This window comes from Hypomesus nipponensis, chromosome 17, assembly GCF_054491055.1.
Source record: "Hypomesus nipponensis isolate SF chromosome 17, ASM5449105v1, whole genome shotgun sequence".
Classification (NCBI taxonomy): Eukaryota; Metazoa; Chordata; class Actinopteri; order Osmeriformes; family Osmeridae; genus Hypomesus; species Hypomesus nipponensis.
Window position 1 is genome coordinate 22,835,001 of NC_140377.1, and position 14,538 is coordinate 22,849,538.

Below are 14,538 nucleotides of genomic sequence, written 5' to 3' on the forward strand. Positions count from 1 at the left end.
TTCATCAGTCGGTGTGTGTCATTAATCAGCACTTGTTCAAAAGATATTATCAGAGAGAGGAGGGTGGGGGTGAGGGGGGTGAGGGGGAGGGGCATTGATCTGTCACTGTGGAGAACAAGACACACATGGAGAGAAAGAAACGCGGTGGAGTGAGAGGTGGATGTAGAGAGAGAGAGAGAGAGAGAGAGAGAGAGAGAGAGAGAGAGAGAGAGGAGGATGTAGAGAGAGAGAGGACAGAGTGAGAGGTGGATGTAGAGAGAGAGAGAGAGAGAGAGAGAGAGAGAGGAGGATGTAGAGAGAGAGAGGACAGAGTGAGAGGTGGATGTAGAGAGAGAGAGAGGATAGAGTGAGAGGTGGATGTAGAGAGAGAGAGAGGATAGAGTGAGAGGTGGATGTAGAGAGAGAGAGAGAGAGAGAGAGAGAGAGAGAGAGAGAGAGAGAGAGAGAGAGAGAGAGAGAGATGTAGAGAGAGAGAGAGAGAGAGAGAGAGAGAGAGAGAGAGAGAGAGAGAGAGAGAGAGAGAGAGAGAGAGAGGAGGATGTAGAGAGAGAGAGAGAGAGAGAGAGAGAGAGAGAGGAGGATGTAGAGAGTCAGGGGAGCAGAGTTGGGCAGGGGCGGGGGGAGGAGGAGTGAGGGGGAAACTGATTGGGGCTCATTCTGAAACAGACACTTTGGCTGACTGGTCACATTGTCATGGTTAGAGGCAGGGGGGGGGGGTCCTGGTCTGAGGCAGGGGTGGCTTGGTCTGAGGCGGGGGGGGCTTGGTCTGAGGCGGGGGGGGTAACACAGGCAGCCTACAGCAGCTAGGAGAACAGAGGCTGAGAGAAAGAGAGAGAAAGAGAGAGAGAAAGAGAGAGAGAGAGAGTCATGGAGGACAATCAACACAACGATGATTTAGAGACGGGGAGGGGTTTAGGGCGACAGAAGTGTGTGTGTGTGTGGGGGGGGTCTCTGATAACAAGGCTGAGTGTGTGTGTGTGTGGGGTCTCTGATAACAAGGCTGTGTGTGCGTGTGTGTGTGGGGGGGGTCTCTGATAACAAGGCTGAGTGTGTGTGTGTGTGTGGGGGGGGTCTCTGATAACAAGGCCATGTGTGCGTGTGTGTGGGGGGGGGCAGTTGTTGTGGGCCACACGTTAGTTATCTGCTAGTCTGTCTGTAGGTCAGGTGCTTCAAAACGCTCAGTACTGATCCCATTGAAGATCCTGTTAATCCACACATGGGAGGGAGGGAGGGAGGGAGGCAGGGAGGGAGGGAGGGAGGGAGGGAGGGAGGGAGGGAGGGAGGGAGGGAGGGAGGGAGGGAGGGAGGGAGGGAGGGAGGGAGGGAGGGAGGGAGGGAGGGAGGGAGGGAGGGAGGGAGGGAGGGAGGGAGGGAGGGAGGGGCTTGCAGCTTATAAAGCACACGTGATTAGGATTGACTCTGTCAATCAATGACTGATGTAACACCTCTGGGGGTCCAACACTCACACACACACACACACACACATACACACTCACACACACACACACACACACACATACCACCACGCACACTCACACACACACACACACACACACACACACACACACACACATACCACCACGCACACACACACACCACCACACACACACACATACCACCACACACACACACATACCACCACACACACACACATACCACCACGCACACACCAGCCACCGACTGACAGTGTTGGGGCTCCCAGGCCCCAGGTTCAAATCCCTGCCTGACACCCCGGGCTCAGAGAACCAGAATCATCTGGCCCAACACCCACCCTGCTCCTCCACAGCAGCCATGGAGGTGTGAACCCCACACACACATCCTGGGTCGTAAACACCCAGGGCCGCACCATCCATTTCAGAACCATCACATTAATATTGCAAGGCTTATGGGACAAGCCAGATTTGCTATGTGCCTGGGAGCAGAAGTACAGTATAAACCAACCCTGAGAACTCCAAGTGACGCCAGTCCAACCTCCACCCATCCTCCACCACCTGGTCTACCCTCCACCCCCTGGTCTACCCTCCACCCCTCCTCCACCCCCTGGTCTACCCTCCACCCCTCCTCCACCACCTAGTCTACCCTCCACCCCCTGGTCTACCCTCCACCCCTCCTCCACCACCTGGTCTACCCTCCACCCCCTGGTCTACCCTCCACCCCTCCTCCACCACCTGGTCTACCCTCCACCCCCTGGTCTACCCTCCACCCCTCCTCCACCACCTGGTCTACCCTCCACCCCCTGGTCTACCCTCCACCCCTCCTCCACCCCCCTGGTCTACCCTCCACCCCTCCTCCACCCCCCTGGTCTACCCTCCACCCATCCTCCACCACCTGGTCTACCCTCCACCCCCTGGTCTACCCTCCACCCCTCCTCCACCCCCTGGTCTACCTTCCACCCCCTGGTCTACCCTCCACCCCTCCTCCACCCCCTGGTCTACCCTCCACCCCTCCTCCACCACCTGGTCTACCCTCCACCCCTCCTCCTCACCTGCTTCCAGCCGACGGTTGTGTCCTCTCACCAGGAAGCTGAACTCCTGGCAGCGCTCGCTCTTGCTGTAGACTCCTGGGGAGTTGAAGCACAGTTCCTCCACCAGCACCAGGGCCTTCCTGCACATGTCTTCATCCCAGTCACCTGACATCCTCCAATCCGCATCGCACTCCCGCCCGCAGTCGGCCAATCACAGCGCAGCCCTCGCCGCCCTCGCCTATCGGACAGCGCCTGGGAGAGGAGAGGACCGGCCCAGCCGCCTTGATTCTCTGGTCGCCCGGGGGATCAAATGGGCAGGGTGAGACTTGACCGATGACAGGAGAGGCGGAGGGGCTACTTGGGTTGGGTCAAGCAGAGACCCTCCATATATAGAGATGATCCCCCCTTACTGCTCCTCCGTCCTGAGAGAGAGGACAGGAACCTGGACCAGGAAGTAGAACAAGACGTGAGCTCCAGAGAGGACGAGAGGAGCTGGGACGCTGGGACGTACGACACTTTCACGTGTGGAGGAAAAGCACGGATGAAGGCTCACCTGTTGTACCGCCGGCGTCACAGGTGTGTGGATGAGGCCATGTTGATGAGCACAAGCCCCTGAACCAGGAGGATCTTCAACACCCCGATGCAGCTCAGCCTGCTCACGCCTCCAACACAGTCATCCCTCCAAACTGTTGTTATTCTCCAAATGTCTCTTCCAGGATTTGGTCCTTTTCCCAGCTGGGGGGGTGCTGGGTGGTGTTGTCCCTGCCGGGGGCACCGGAGGTGGAGTAGCTTCCTGCTGCTCTCCGCACCTCCGACCAGACTGGGGCGGGGGGGAGATTTGGGGAATCGCTTTCAGAAGGTCTCAGCAATCCCTGAATGGGGTCAGAGGTCAAAGGGAGCAGGGTCAGAGGTCAGCAGGGTCAGTGGTAACGGGAGACCGGAGGGAAACCAACTGGAAAACGCCAGGCGAGGCGTTACGTCAAACTATTCAATCAATCTGATCTTTTAAGTAAACAATAAAAGGAAGACACATTACTCTAATCAGTTGATAGTTAGTGTATTTTAATATCTATTCAAAGCAACTGGTGAGATTGCTAAAATAGTTGAATGTCATCAGTTTCAAAGTCTTCAGAATTGGGTTGACAGTGTGCTGTTTTCCTGGGAGCTGCTTGGAGTCGACCTGCTCCTGCACACACACGCTCCTGTTCTCCTTTCAAGGGAGCCACAAACACATGAACTCTTCTGCATTCTCTCCTAGTTTTGAACTCATTCTGTCTTTAAAAAGCAGGTCAACGCCCCAGCGTGGGTTCTCACGGTCTGTGTGGCTGCTGGAGGGGAAGAACACTAAGAGCATGTCTGTAGGCTCTCTGTGTGGAGATGCTGGGACTGTGAAGGATAAGAAACTACTGGAATAATGGTTGCTAAATGAGATTATTCTTTGCGTGTCATGGTCGCGGTAATTACCAGGCCCAAACATAATACGCAGATTTTTTTTTACATTTTCTGCGATTATTCAGACTGAAAATCTGCGTAATTCCGCTAGCCTTCCTGTTCTTATGTCGGAGCGACCGAAGATGTTCCACAAACAGTTTGACGGCAAATATGGGCGATTGAATGTTGACAGACTTTGCAAAAAAGTATTTATCCATCCTCATAAAGATCGCCTGAAAACTCCCTGGCCCTGTCTCTTGCTGTAATTTTGGTCGATAAATGTTTCCTTTTCAATTCTTAGCATTTTTGGCTAACGTTTTAATAATAGAGACGTAATATGAGTTAAAAAGTGTATTCACATTTTGCCTCAGACCAATGCGTTCTACTTGAACATCCGCGGGTTTTCGTCGGAATTCTGCGCCCGCATTTTCCGTTTGGGCCTGGTCGTGACCCAATCAGATGCATCGTCTCTGAGGGGGGAGGCCCTTCCTTCAAGAGGGCTTCTCTTCAGCCAGAGGAGGCACTATTGATCATTTGATGTTCTGTGAAATGTCACCGTCAGTCTTTATGCCGTGACTGCCGTCTCTCTGGGAAAGTGCTGCTTAGGTTTCCATCCATCACAGCATCAATACAGACATGTCTCACTCAGGACAAGATAAAGACATGCTCTAGCCTTCTTATTGGGGCCTTCTCTCCTTGTCTCTCTCTCTTTGACACACACACACACACACACACACACACACACACACTTGCTTGTTTACACTGACACACACACATAGGCTTCCTCTCCATTTCCACCAGTGGGATCAAGGGCTGATCTGTGTGAATGTGAAGGAAACAGATCCAGAGATCTGTTCATCCCAGCTCAGTCCATTTTAGAAATGAGTCAGAGATTAGTCTTCGAACATTCAGCCAAGCCCCCAGCCTCCCTCCCTCCTCCACCCCTTTCTCTACACCCCTCCCTGCTCCACCCCTCCCTCCTCCTGCCAAAGATAGTAAATCTGTCTGACCGGGACTTTAAAACCCAGCATATCTCAATCTGAGGACTGGCTGTCTGGCACAAAAGGTGGTCTTCCAAAATGCCAGTGACATCATCAAGAGGAGACGAGGAAGAGAGAGAGAGAGAGAGAGAGAGAGAGAGAGAGAGAGAGAGAGAGAGAGAGAGAGAGAGAGAGAGAGAGAGAGAGAGAGGGAGGGAGGGAGAGGGAGAGAGAGAGGGAGGGAGAGGGAGGGAGAGGGAGGGAGGGAGACAAGAGGAGACGAGGAAGAGAGAGAGAGAGAGAGAGAGGCAGGGAGGGAAAGCTGTTGAGGTGAATACAAGAGAAAAGAGAGAGAGACATAAAATCAGGTTTAATGTGACATAAAATAAGGCTACAAAGGGATGAGGAGATGTGGAAGTGGGAGACCATGGTGACATAGCAGCCGTAGTCATCAAGGGTCACCCATGCGATTTACTATAAGATAAATATTTACGGAGGCTCATCATTCAGAAACATGCTGACTAATCGTCCTCTCAGACAGGACGTGAGACGCCTTCGTCTCCCACGGAAACTGAAAACCTCTCCCAGACCTTCCATTGACTGTTGTCTTGTCTGTGATCGATAACCTCCCAGCTTCACAGAACAGCAACACGGCACGGTCACTGACCAGCAACCACAGACAGCAGCCACAAGGTCAGTGTGATCACTCCACAGACAGCAGACACAAGGTCAGTGTGATCACTCCACAGACAGCAGACACAAGGTCAGTCTGATCACTCCACAGACAGCAGACACAAGGTCAGTCTGATCACTCCACAGACAGCAGGTCAGTCTGATCACTCCACAGACAGCAGGTCAGTGTGATCACTCCACAGACAGCAGACACAAGGTCAGTCTGATCACTCCACCGACAGCAGACACAAGGTCAGTCTGATCACTCCACAGACAGCAGGTCAGTCTGATCACTCCACAGACAGCAGGTCAGTCTGATCACTCCACAGACAGCAGACACAAGGTCAGTCTGATCACTCCACAGACAGCAGGTCAGTCTGATCACTCCACAGACAGCAGGTCAGTCTGATCACTCCACAGACAGCAGCCACAAGGTCAGTGTGATTACTCCACAGACAGCAGACACAAGGTCAGTCAGAAGGATCCCCCATCCCCCCTCCCCCCGGCCCCCTCCCCCCGGCCCCCTGCCCCCACCCCCGCCCCCTCCCCCTGCCCCCTCCCGGCCCCCCTCGCCCCCTCAGCCATGAAGGGAAGAATGTCGAGGAGCCCTAAGCATCACAGCCACAAACAGCAGCGATGCTAACCACCAACCCAGGACTAGACAGCACTGATGTCATTCTAGGAACAATACAGTCCGACCTGGCAGTCTCCCACAGAGACAGCCACAGACCGTGGCCAATCACTGGGCAGGAGACAGATGGCTGATGATGCCACTGTCCAATCATAGCACCCTCAAGCAAAACACATTTAAATGTCATAAATGTGTTCTTTTGTCCTCCGGTGCTGCTGTGAGACAGGTCAGACCAGGTCTGTGTGCCCTGCTCATCAGGCTGTGAGACAGGTCAGACCAGGTCTGTGTGCCCTCCCCATCAGGCTGTGAGACAGGTCAGACCAGGTCTGTGTGCCCTCCTCATCAGGCTGTGAGACAGGTCAGACCAGGTCTGTGTGCCCTGTTCACCAGGCCTGTGAGACAGGTCCATGGCCTGGGTCTCTCCAGGGTGATACCAATCTCAGAAAAATCTGCCTGGAAATACAGAGACATTGGGGGGCAGGAGGGGGGGTGTAGATGAGTGCGTGTCTGAAGAACAACGGTTGCTCAAACTGATAAGACACACATTTCAAGGAAGGGCATCAGATGAGAGAAGCTGTTTGAAATCTCGAATCTCGGAGTGAAATATGTTCTGTGGATCTCCGCGGAACAAACGGTGTTTGATGCCACGGTGCTCACACCTGTGTCTGACAACACTGGCTTCATCGTACGTAGAACGGGACATGTCTCTTCAACGAAAACATGACCTGTTACAAGGTAATTACACCAGTTAGGTTGTGCGTTGGCCTCTTCGCTGGTAGACGACATCAAGACACACGATTAGGCCAAGACTCATGCTAGTGGCAGACGTTCAACACCAGAATGTTCTACGTGCTCTGAAACATTATATTCATATCATATTCATCTCTCTTTAGTGGCACTTTAATTGTCCTTTCTGATCGATCAAAGGGCTAAGCGGCATAGATTAATTTCAGAATTCAATCAAACATTTAGATTTAGATAGGTTTAGAAAACCTCATCCTCTTCTGATTTCAACATGCATGGCTGGCTTTTCAATCCCTAAATCAATCTGCCCACAGCTGTCCAGACTGGGTGCACTCAAGTCTATCTTTTACAAATAACACTTTTGCTTTCCATCGTGGTTACTGTGTTACTAGAGGTAGCCCACTTAATAAGGGATTCAGGCGTCAGGCGTTTCAGAGGCTTATACTCATGATGTTTGAAGGGGAATCATTCTCCAGACAAAGACCGCTAATCCATTAGATATACTTATTATGTTTCATTTCCTCAGAACTGAACCTTTTTGTTTGGATGTTTTGTATCTGCTCTAGTTATTCCTCGATTTCTCTACTTTTCCTGTTCTGTGGAGCTGGCAGATTCTCATTCTCCTGTCGTGTTGTTTCCAGCGGACGTGAGTCCAGTTTGCCAGGGAGGTTTGGAAAGCAACAGGGCCGCCTGAATGTGTCTGAGCCCACGCCCTCACCTTCCTAGACGTCAGGACTAGCTACACCACTCTCCTCATTTGGGGGATGGGGTTTGCGTGCTTGTTTTACTCTCGATGGACAGCCTTGTTACTCATCGTTGTGTTGGGGAGTTCCTCCAGTCGTCCTCTGCCCCCGCCCCTGCCCCCAGCCCCAGCCCCTGCCCACGGCCCTGCCCCCAGCCCCAGCCCTGGCCCTCTGCCCCTCTGCCCCTGGCCCTGGCCCTGGCCCTCTGCCCCTGGCCCTGCTCCCTGCCCCCTGCCCGCGGCCTTGCTGTCTGTTCTGCTGAGGAGTGTTGTGCTCTGCTAGCGAGCGCTGCCTCTCCAGCCTAAACACAGACCGGCCTTCCGGAGCCAGGCCCGTCTGTGACTCACAGGGGTTGTACCCTCTGCTGTTCACCAGCACGGCCCTCTCGGCCCGCTCGCATCACCTCCCCTCCCGGCTGCCGCTCCGTCTGGCTCCGGGGCCACAACACGAGCTGTCTGCCTGGCCAGCCGTGTCGGTGGAGAGTAGGGGGGCGAGGGTGACACTTGAAAGCATCTTTCCTTTAACGAGGGCAGCCTCTTGTGTTGTGCCGCGACAGAGACCGAGCGGTACGAGGCGAAGATTGAAGGGCCTGTATTAATGTCTATTGACTGAAGGTAATGGCTTTGCTGAGACTACCGCCTCTGGGTTAGTCCTATTTGGGCTGTCCTGAAATAGCTCTACGACACGCTCTGAGAACACATGGTCGGGGGCTGCTGCCTGCCCTCTATCCAAACTTCACTAAACACACACACATCCACACACACACTGACACATTACGTACACTTGCAAGCACGCAAGGACACACACCCTCACACTCTCCTCAGACCCCTGTGCAGCTGCCACGGTGCTCTGCACTCCTGTCCTCAGAGTCTGAATTATCCATAACATCACACAGGAAGCAGGGAGCAAGAAGGCCGGAGAGGAACCCTGGGATAGAGGAGCCGGCTCCTGTGGAGGCCCGCTGAGTCCCTAACGCACACACACACACACAGAGCAGAGCACACACACACACAGAGCAGAGCACACACACACACAGAGCAGAGCACACACACACAGAGCAGTGCACACACACACAGAGCAGAGCACACACACACAGAGCAGTGCACACACACACACACACACAGATAGAACTTTACATTTTCACCTGCTGTTGTGTCAGAGTCAGTGAGCCATGCATTTAGCTCCATGGTCACATTTGAACATATAAATGTAAATGATTCAGTCTGTTCTGAGGCCGGAGGGCTGCCTGTTAGGGTTAGGGCGGGAGGGGATGGATGGAGGGCTATACCGCACATTTCAGCCGATCCTCACTTGCACAGCGGGTATGTGTGTGTTTGTGTGTGTGTGTGTGTGTATGTGTGTGTGTCATATGCAATACACCTGCATTAAAAGTTGGATTCATCTAATAGCAATGATGGCAGTAAACACCTCGACATCCGACCCATGGAGTCTGCATACATGCACGCACGCACACTGGCCAAACAAGACAGAGCATATCTATGCGTTCTCCTAACGCTACACCCATAGGAGCTATAGGCTACATATAACAGAGATTGCATAAGCTAAGCATTGCACGAAACATATACGTTTAGTTTAAGCAAAGACAGACGCTTCGGTGACACATATAGCCGACAGTCGAAGCATCGTGATACAAGGATATCACGGAAAATATTTGGCAATAATCGCTATTTATACACTGCCATAGGCTGAAAGGCGTGGTGGAAATAATGAAATAACATCATAGCCTACCTTAGAATTGCATCCCAGTACCTCTCTTGCGTTTCCTATTCATTCAACCACTGTTTTCAGATGCGACGCGTTTAAATGAACATTCCGCCCTCGCCCCCAAGATAGGAAAATGGGCTGATCACCGCACCTGGGATGGAGGGATGAGGAGGAGGGCTAGACTGAGAGCGAGAAATTAACAATATGATATCTATCCGCTCTCCTCTCTCCCTGTATCCTATGGTCTTGGAATATTTTTCCGTCCTCTCGTTCTACCGTCCTTTTTTCTATTTCCCTCTCCCCTCCCTCTCTTTCTTTTCCCTGTGCTCTGAATACTTAAGCGGTCTCCGGCTCCGCTGGCTGACTGTAGCGCGACCAATGCTAAAGACACACTGATGTATGTGGGGTAGAGAGGAGGAGAGAGGGAGAGCAGGACGGGAGGGGAGGGGGAGGAAGAGGGGTGTTGGGTAGACCGGGAAAGACGGGTGAGATGGGGGATTCGCGACCAAGCATCTCGTCAAGATGAATTTATGAACATAGGGATATGTTAACTTCTATACGTAGGCTACGGCGATGTGACGAGATGCGTACGTTTCTATACTGAACAGAAAACGAGTACGAATGTCCTCCTAAATAATGGGATAAAAACAGAATTATCGAAAGCAAGGTTACATGGTTTTTAAGATGAATCCATCAGCCCACTGGACAGACCAAATGTTCTTTAAATGAGTTCAGTCAGGCTAGAAGGGTAATTAGGCTACTGTACGGCTCAGGCTAAAGCCGCTTATATAAGAGAAATCATGTTGGTTCTTCGCCACCGCAGCTCACAGCTAAACTACCAGAATATTTCATGTGAACAGCCAAGCCTGACCTCTGACCTGATTATCTAAAATAGATATGTATAAACCGTTTCTGACTAAATATTGGATTTAGAACCCGAACAGTGGATTGGAGCCCAGACGGACCGCCTACGACTAACAGCTGGGTTATAGCCTGTAGGATACGTCGGTGGTGTGGCCTTTTACAGTGGGTCCTGGATACGTCACCACAACCAGCAGAAGCGGTGTCGGGGTGTATACACGTAGTTGATGACACGCCTCCACTTACAGTAAGGACCACAGTAGCTGCCTGCAGATACACATTCAGAGAGCCCATTCTCTAGCCCCCGGTCCGCCCAGCCTGGAGGCCGCGCAGAGATCATGGAGGACAGAGAGAGGCGGTGGAGAAGCCTGGAGCGAGGGATGATTGACAGATAAACGAGGGTAAACAGCTGCCTCTGTTAACTGTCAGCGCAGAGCAGGGATAGAGGCTGAGGGGGAGGATGGGACGGGACAGGGGAGATAGAGAGAGGAGGAGAGAGAGAGGGAGAGAGAGAGGGGAGAGAGAGAGGAGCAGAGATAGAGAGGGAGAGAGAGGGGAGAGAGAGAGGGGAGAGAGAGGGGGAGAGAGGGGGAGAGAGCAGAGAGGGGAGATGGAGAGAGAGAGGGAGGGCAGAGAGGGGGAGTGAGAGGGGGAGAGAGAAGGGGAGAGATGGAGAGAGGTGGAACCAGAAAGGACAGCTGTGATACAGATGGAGTTTCTAGACACACAGAAGATGGAGAGAGAGAAGCAGAGGGGAGACAGGAGGAGAGAAACTAAAAGCCAAGCCTGCAGCGACTGCTGTCCAAACTGAGACCTTGTCTCTCCTAACACACATACACACACAGGCCGTCCTTGCAGCCCTCTCTCACACACTACTATACTGGACAGTACAGCAGTACACTGTACATGAAAGCGTACGTACATCATTCAATTACAGACACTTCTTTATAGCTTTTTTAGAATCAGACTTCTTAGCAGACAGACCTGTGAGCGATCACTTCATTCCTCCTGAGGGTGAAGCAGATTGGGACTCAAACTACTGAAAACTAGAGGCAAATCATCATTTCAGGCAAGATCATATTGAGGGAGGGAGGGAGGGAGGGAGGGAGGGAGGGAGGGAGGGAGGGAGGGAGGGAGGGAGGGAGGGAGGGAGGGAGGGAGGGAGGGAGGGAGGGAGGGAGGGAGGGAGGGAGGGAGGGAGGGAGGGAGGGAGGGGGAGGGAGGGAGGTTTATATTGAGTGTTGCCAGGAGACAAAGGATGAATTTGCTCCCTGAAGAAACTACACAGCTGTGACCCACTTCCTGTATGAGAGTTAGCGCTCTCCACTTCCTGTATAAGAGTTAGTGCTCTCTGAGTCGACCCAGTCTTAAACGCCTGAACACCTTGCAGGTGTGTGATGTCAGGGTTAGGTGTGTTGTGATCATTCTGTTAGGTGTGATGTCAGCACTGTGACCATCCTAAAGCTGACACCAGGAGAGACAAGGGGCTGAAGTTTCTTCACACTGGGAGAGCAGGGTTTACCTCTCTCTCTGTTTCTCTCTGTCTGTCTCTCTGTCTGTCTCTGTTTCTCTCTGCCTCGTTCTCTCTGATTCAGTCTCTCTGTCTCTGCCTCTCTCTCCCTCTCTCTCCCTCCCTATCTCTCTCACAGTTCTCTCCTCCTCCCGTCATTCTCATCTGTTACCATGACTACCCTCTCTTAGGGCGAGTCGCCCACACCTCTCTCTCCCCTCCTTTGCGTTTCATTTCCTTGTCGTGTTTCCCCTCCCTCCCTCCACCCATCCCTTCCCACCTCCTTCCCCAAACTTCTAACTCTGTTAGTTGACTTTCTATCCATCTATCTTTCTGTCTTTCTGTCTTTCTGTCTTTCTGTCTTTCTGTCTATGATTAATGATTAGGTACTTTTCCACGTGGTGGCTGATGTTCAGACCAAAGCTGTGTAGATGTTCCTATACCTTGGCGCTCGTGGGCGGAGCTGTGTGTCTCGTGGGTGGAGCTGTATGTCTCGTGGGTGGAGCTGTGTGTCTCGTGGGTGGAGCTGTGTGTCTCAGGGGTGGAGCTGTGTGTCTCGTGGGTGGAGCTGTGTGTCTCGTGGGTGGAGCTGTGTGTGTCTCAGGGGCGGAGCTGTGTGTCTCAGGGGCGGAGCTGTGTGTCTCAGGGGCGGAGCTGTGTGTCTCGTGGGCGGAGCTGTGTGTCTCAGGGGCGGAGCTGTGTGTCTCAGGGGCGGAGCTGTGTGTCTCGTGGGCGGAGCTGTGTGTCTCAGGGGCGGAGCTGTGTGTCTCAGGGGCGGAGCTGTGTGTCTCAGGGGTGGAGCTGTGTGTCTCGTGGGCGGAGCTGTGTGTCTCAGGGGCGGAGCTGTGTGTCTCAGGGGCGGAGCTGTGTGTCTCGTGGGTGGAGCTGTGTGTGTCTCAGGGGCGGAGCTGTGTGTCTCAGGGGCGGAGCTGTGTGTCTCAGGGGCGGAGCTGTGTGTCTCAGGGGCGGATTCCTCACAGCGCAGGAGACTGGTCAGATGTGTAGGCTGCACATCCACGATGCACATCTCCCATTCCACCACATCCCAAAGCTGCTCTACTGCCAAGAGATCTGGACATGAGATCTGGACAGGAATGTCATTGTGACATTCATGTTCATGCCAACACAGCAATCTGTGTTCCTCCAGGGGAGTGATCTCCACCGGCTTGCCCCGCTCGCCCCGCTCGCTCTCTGTTGACCCAGGCATTTCTTGTCCGCTGTGATACAGTACGCCCATACATCACGTCCCTTTGGCTAAACTGCTCTGCTGTTCAGATGTCCATTTTAAAGGTTGATGCACTCCCTCTGTATGGATCTGGCTGCCATGCCAGTAAAGCACTCTGCTCCCAGAAAGGAATGAAACTCCAGAGGTTTTTCTAAGACAGATGAAATAGGGAGGGGCTAGGGGGGGAGACTGGGTCAACCCAAACACACACCCTGCCAGAGAGAGAGAGAGAGAGAGAGAGAGAGAGAGAGAGAGAGAGAGAGAGAGAGAGAGAGAGAGAGAGGGAGGAAGAAAACAGTGAGAGGGATGAGGAGATGTTTAAGGATGACGAGTGAAAGTGAGATGATCAGATAAACAGCGTGGAGGAGCTGGGGGGGTGATGAGGGGAAGGCAGACAGTCAGAAGAGGATTTGGCACTGGGAATAGAAAACAGCAGAGAGACGGAGACTGGTTTGCTGTCTCTTACATGTTTGGTTGCTCAAATTAATGAGCAAGAATTAGACAGCAGCCTATTAACTATGACCATCAGACTGAGACAATGAGAATAGGGAGGTTAGAGACAGAGAGAGAGAGAGAGAGAGAGAGAGAGAGAGAGAGAGAGAGAAAGGTAGAGACAGAGAGAGAGAGAGGTAGAGAGAGAGAGAGAAAAGAGAGAGACAGAGAGAGGGAGAGAGGTAGAAAGAGAGAGAAAGAAAGAGAGAGAAGAAGGGAGAGGAAGAGAGGGAGAGAGAAAGAGAGGTAGAGAGAAAGCGAGAGAGATGTGAGTACTGGAGAGATAAAAAAGACAGGAATCACACAGTATATATTTGTGCGTTTTAACACATTACCATTGTAGACTGTGTTTGTGGCAGTGTGTTTGTTTGTGTGTGAATGTGTGTGTTTATGTGTGTGTGTTTTATGTGTGTGTGTGACCACCAGAGGGAACTGTATCAGTGTGTGTCTCAGTGAGTGTTCTACACGACCATCTGGCTCGCACTGTCAGACGAGACGCCCAGGACACACTAACCCCTCCCCTCCCAGCGGCCCTGCACACGCCCAGGACACACTAACCCCTCCCCTCCCAGCGGCCCTGCACACGCCCAGGACACACTAACCCCTCCCCTCCCAGCGGCCCTGCACACGCCCAGGACACACTAACCCCTCCCCTCCCAGCGGCCCTGCACACGCCCAGGACACACTAACCCCTCCCCTCCCAGCGATGTCCTTGTGTGAAGGATGTGTGAAGGATGTGTGTACTTTGGCCATCTCTGCACTGTTCTTACACTGTCAATACACTGTCGTTACACTGTTATTGTGCTGGAGACTGGCAGAGAGAGAGAGGAGTGCACACCTCCTTCTGACTGCTGATGCAGAAACAAAATACTTCAGAGAGCTCTTCTCCCTCTCTGTCTGTCTCTCTCTCTCTCTCTCTCTCGCTTTTGTCTCTCTCACACACACACACTTTGTGGTCTTAGTCATCCTCTTGAGTGGCCTGCCACTGCCCTTTCTAATTGGGCTAATTGAAATGCTAGAATAACCATTCTCTTGATTGCTCATTATTTTTGGGCAGTTT

At 52.7% G+C, this 14,538-nt stretch overlaps 1 protein-coding gene across 1 annotated transcript in view; it reads right to left on the bottom strand.

The window, feature by feature from the left end:
• Positions 1-2,636, bottom strand: part of syt3 (synaptotagmin III) — a 21,915-nt gene extending 19,279 nt beyond the window's left edge. The window contains exon 1 of the mRNA XM_084677452.1: positions 2,486-2,636. Within this exon, the coding sequence (XP_084533578.1) occupies positions 2,486-2,636 (151 nt within the window). The remainder of the gene's footprint in view (positions 1-2,485) is intronic.
• Between the last annotated feature and the right edge of the window lie 11,902 nt (positions 2,637-14,538).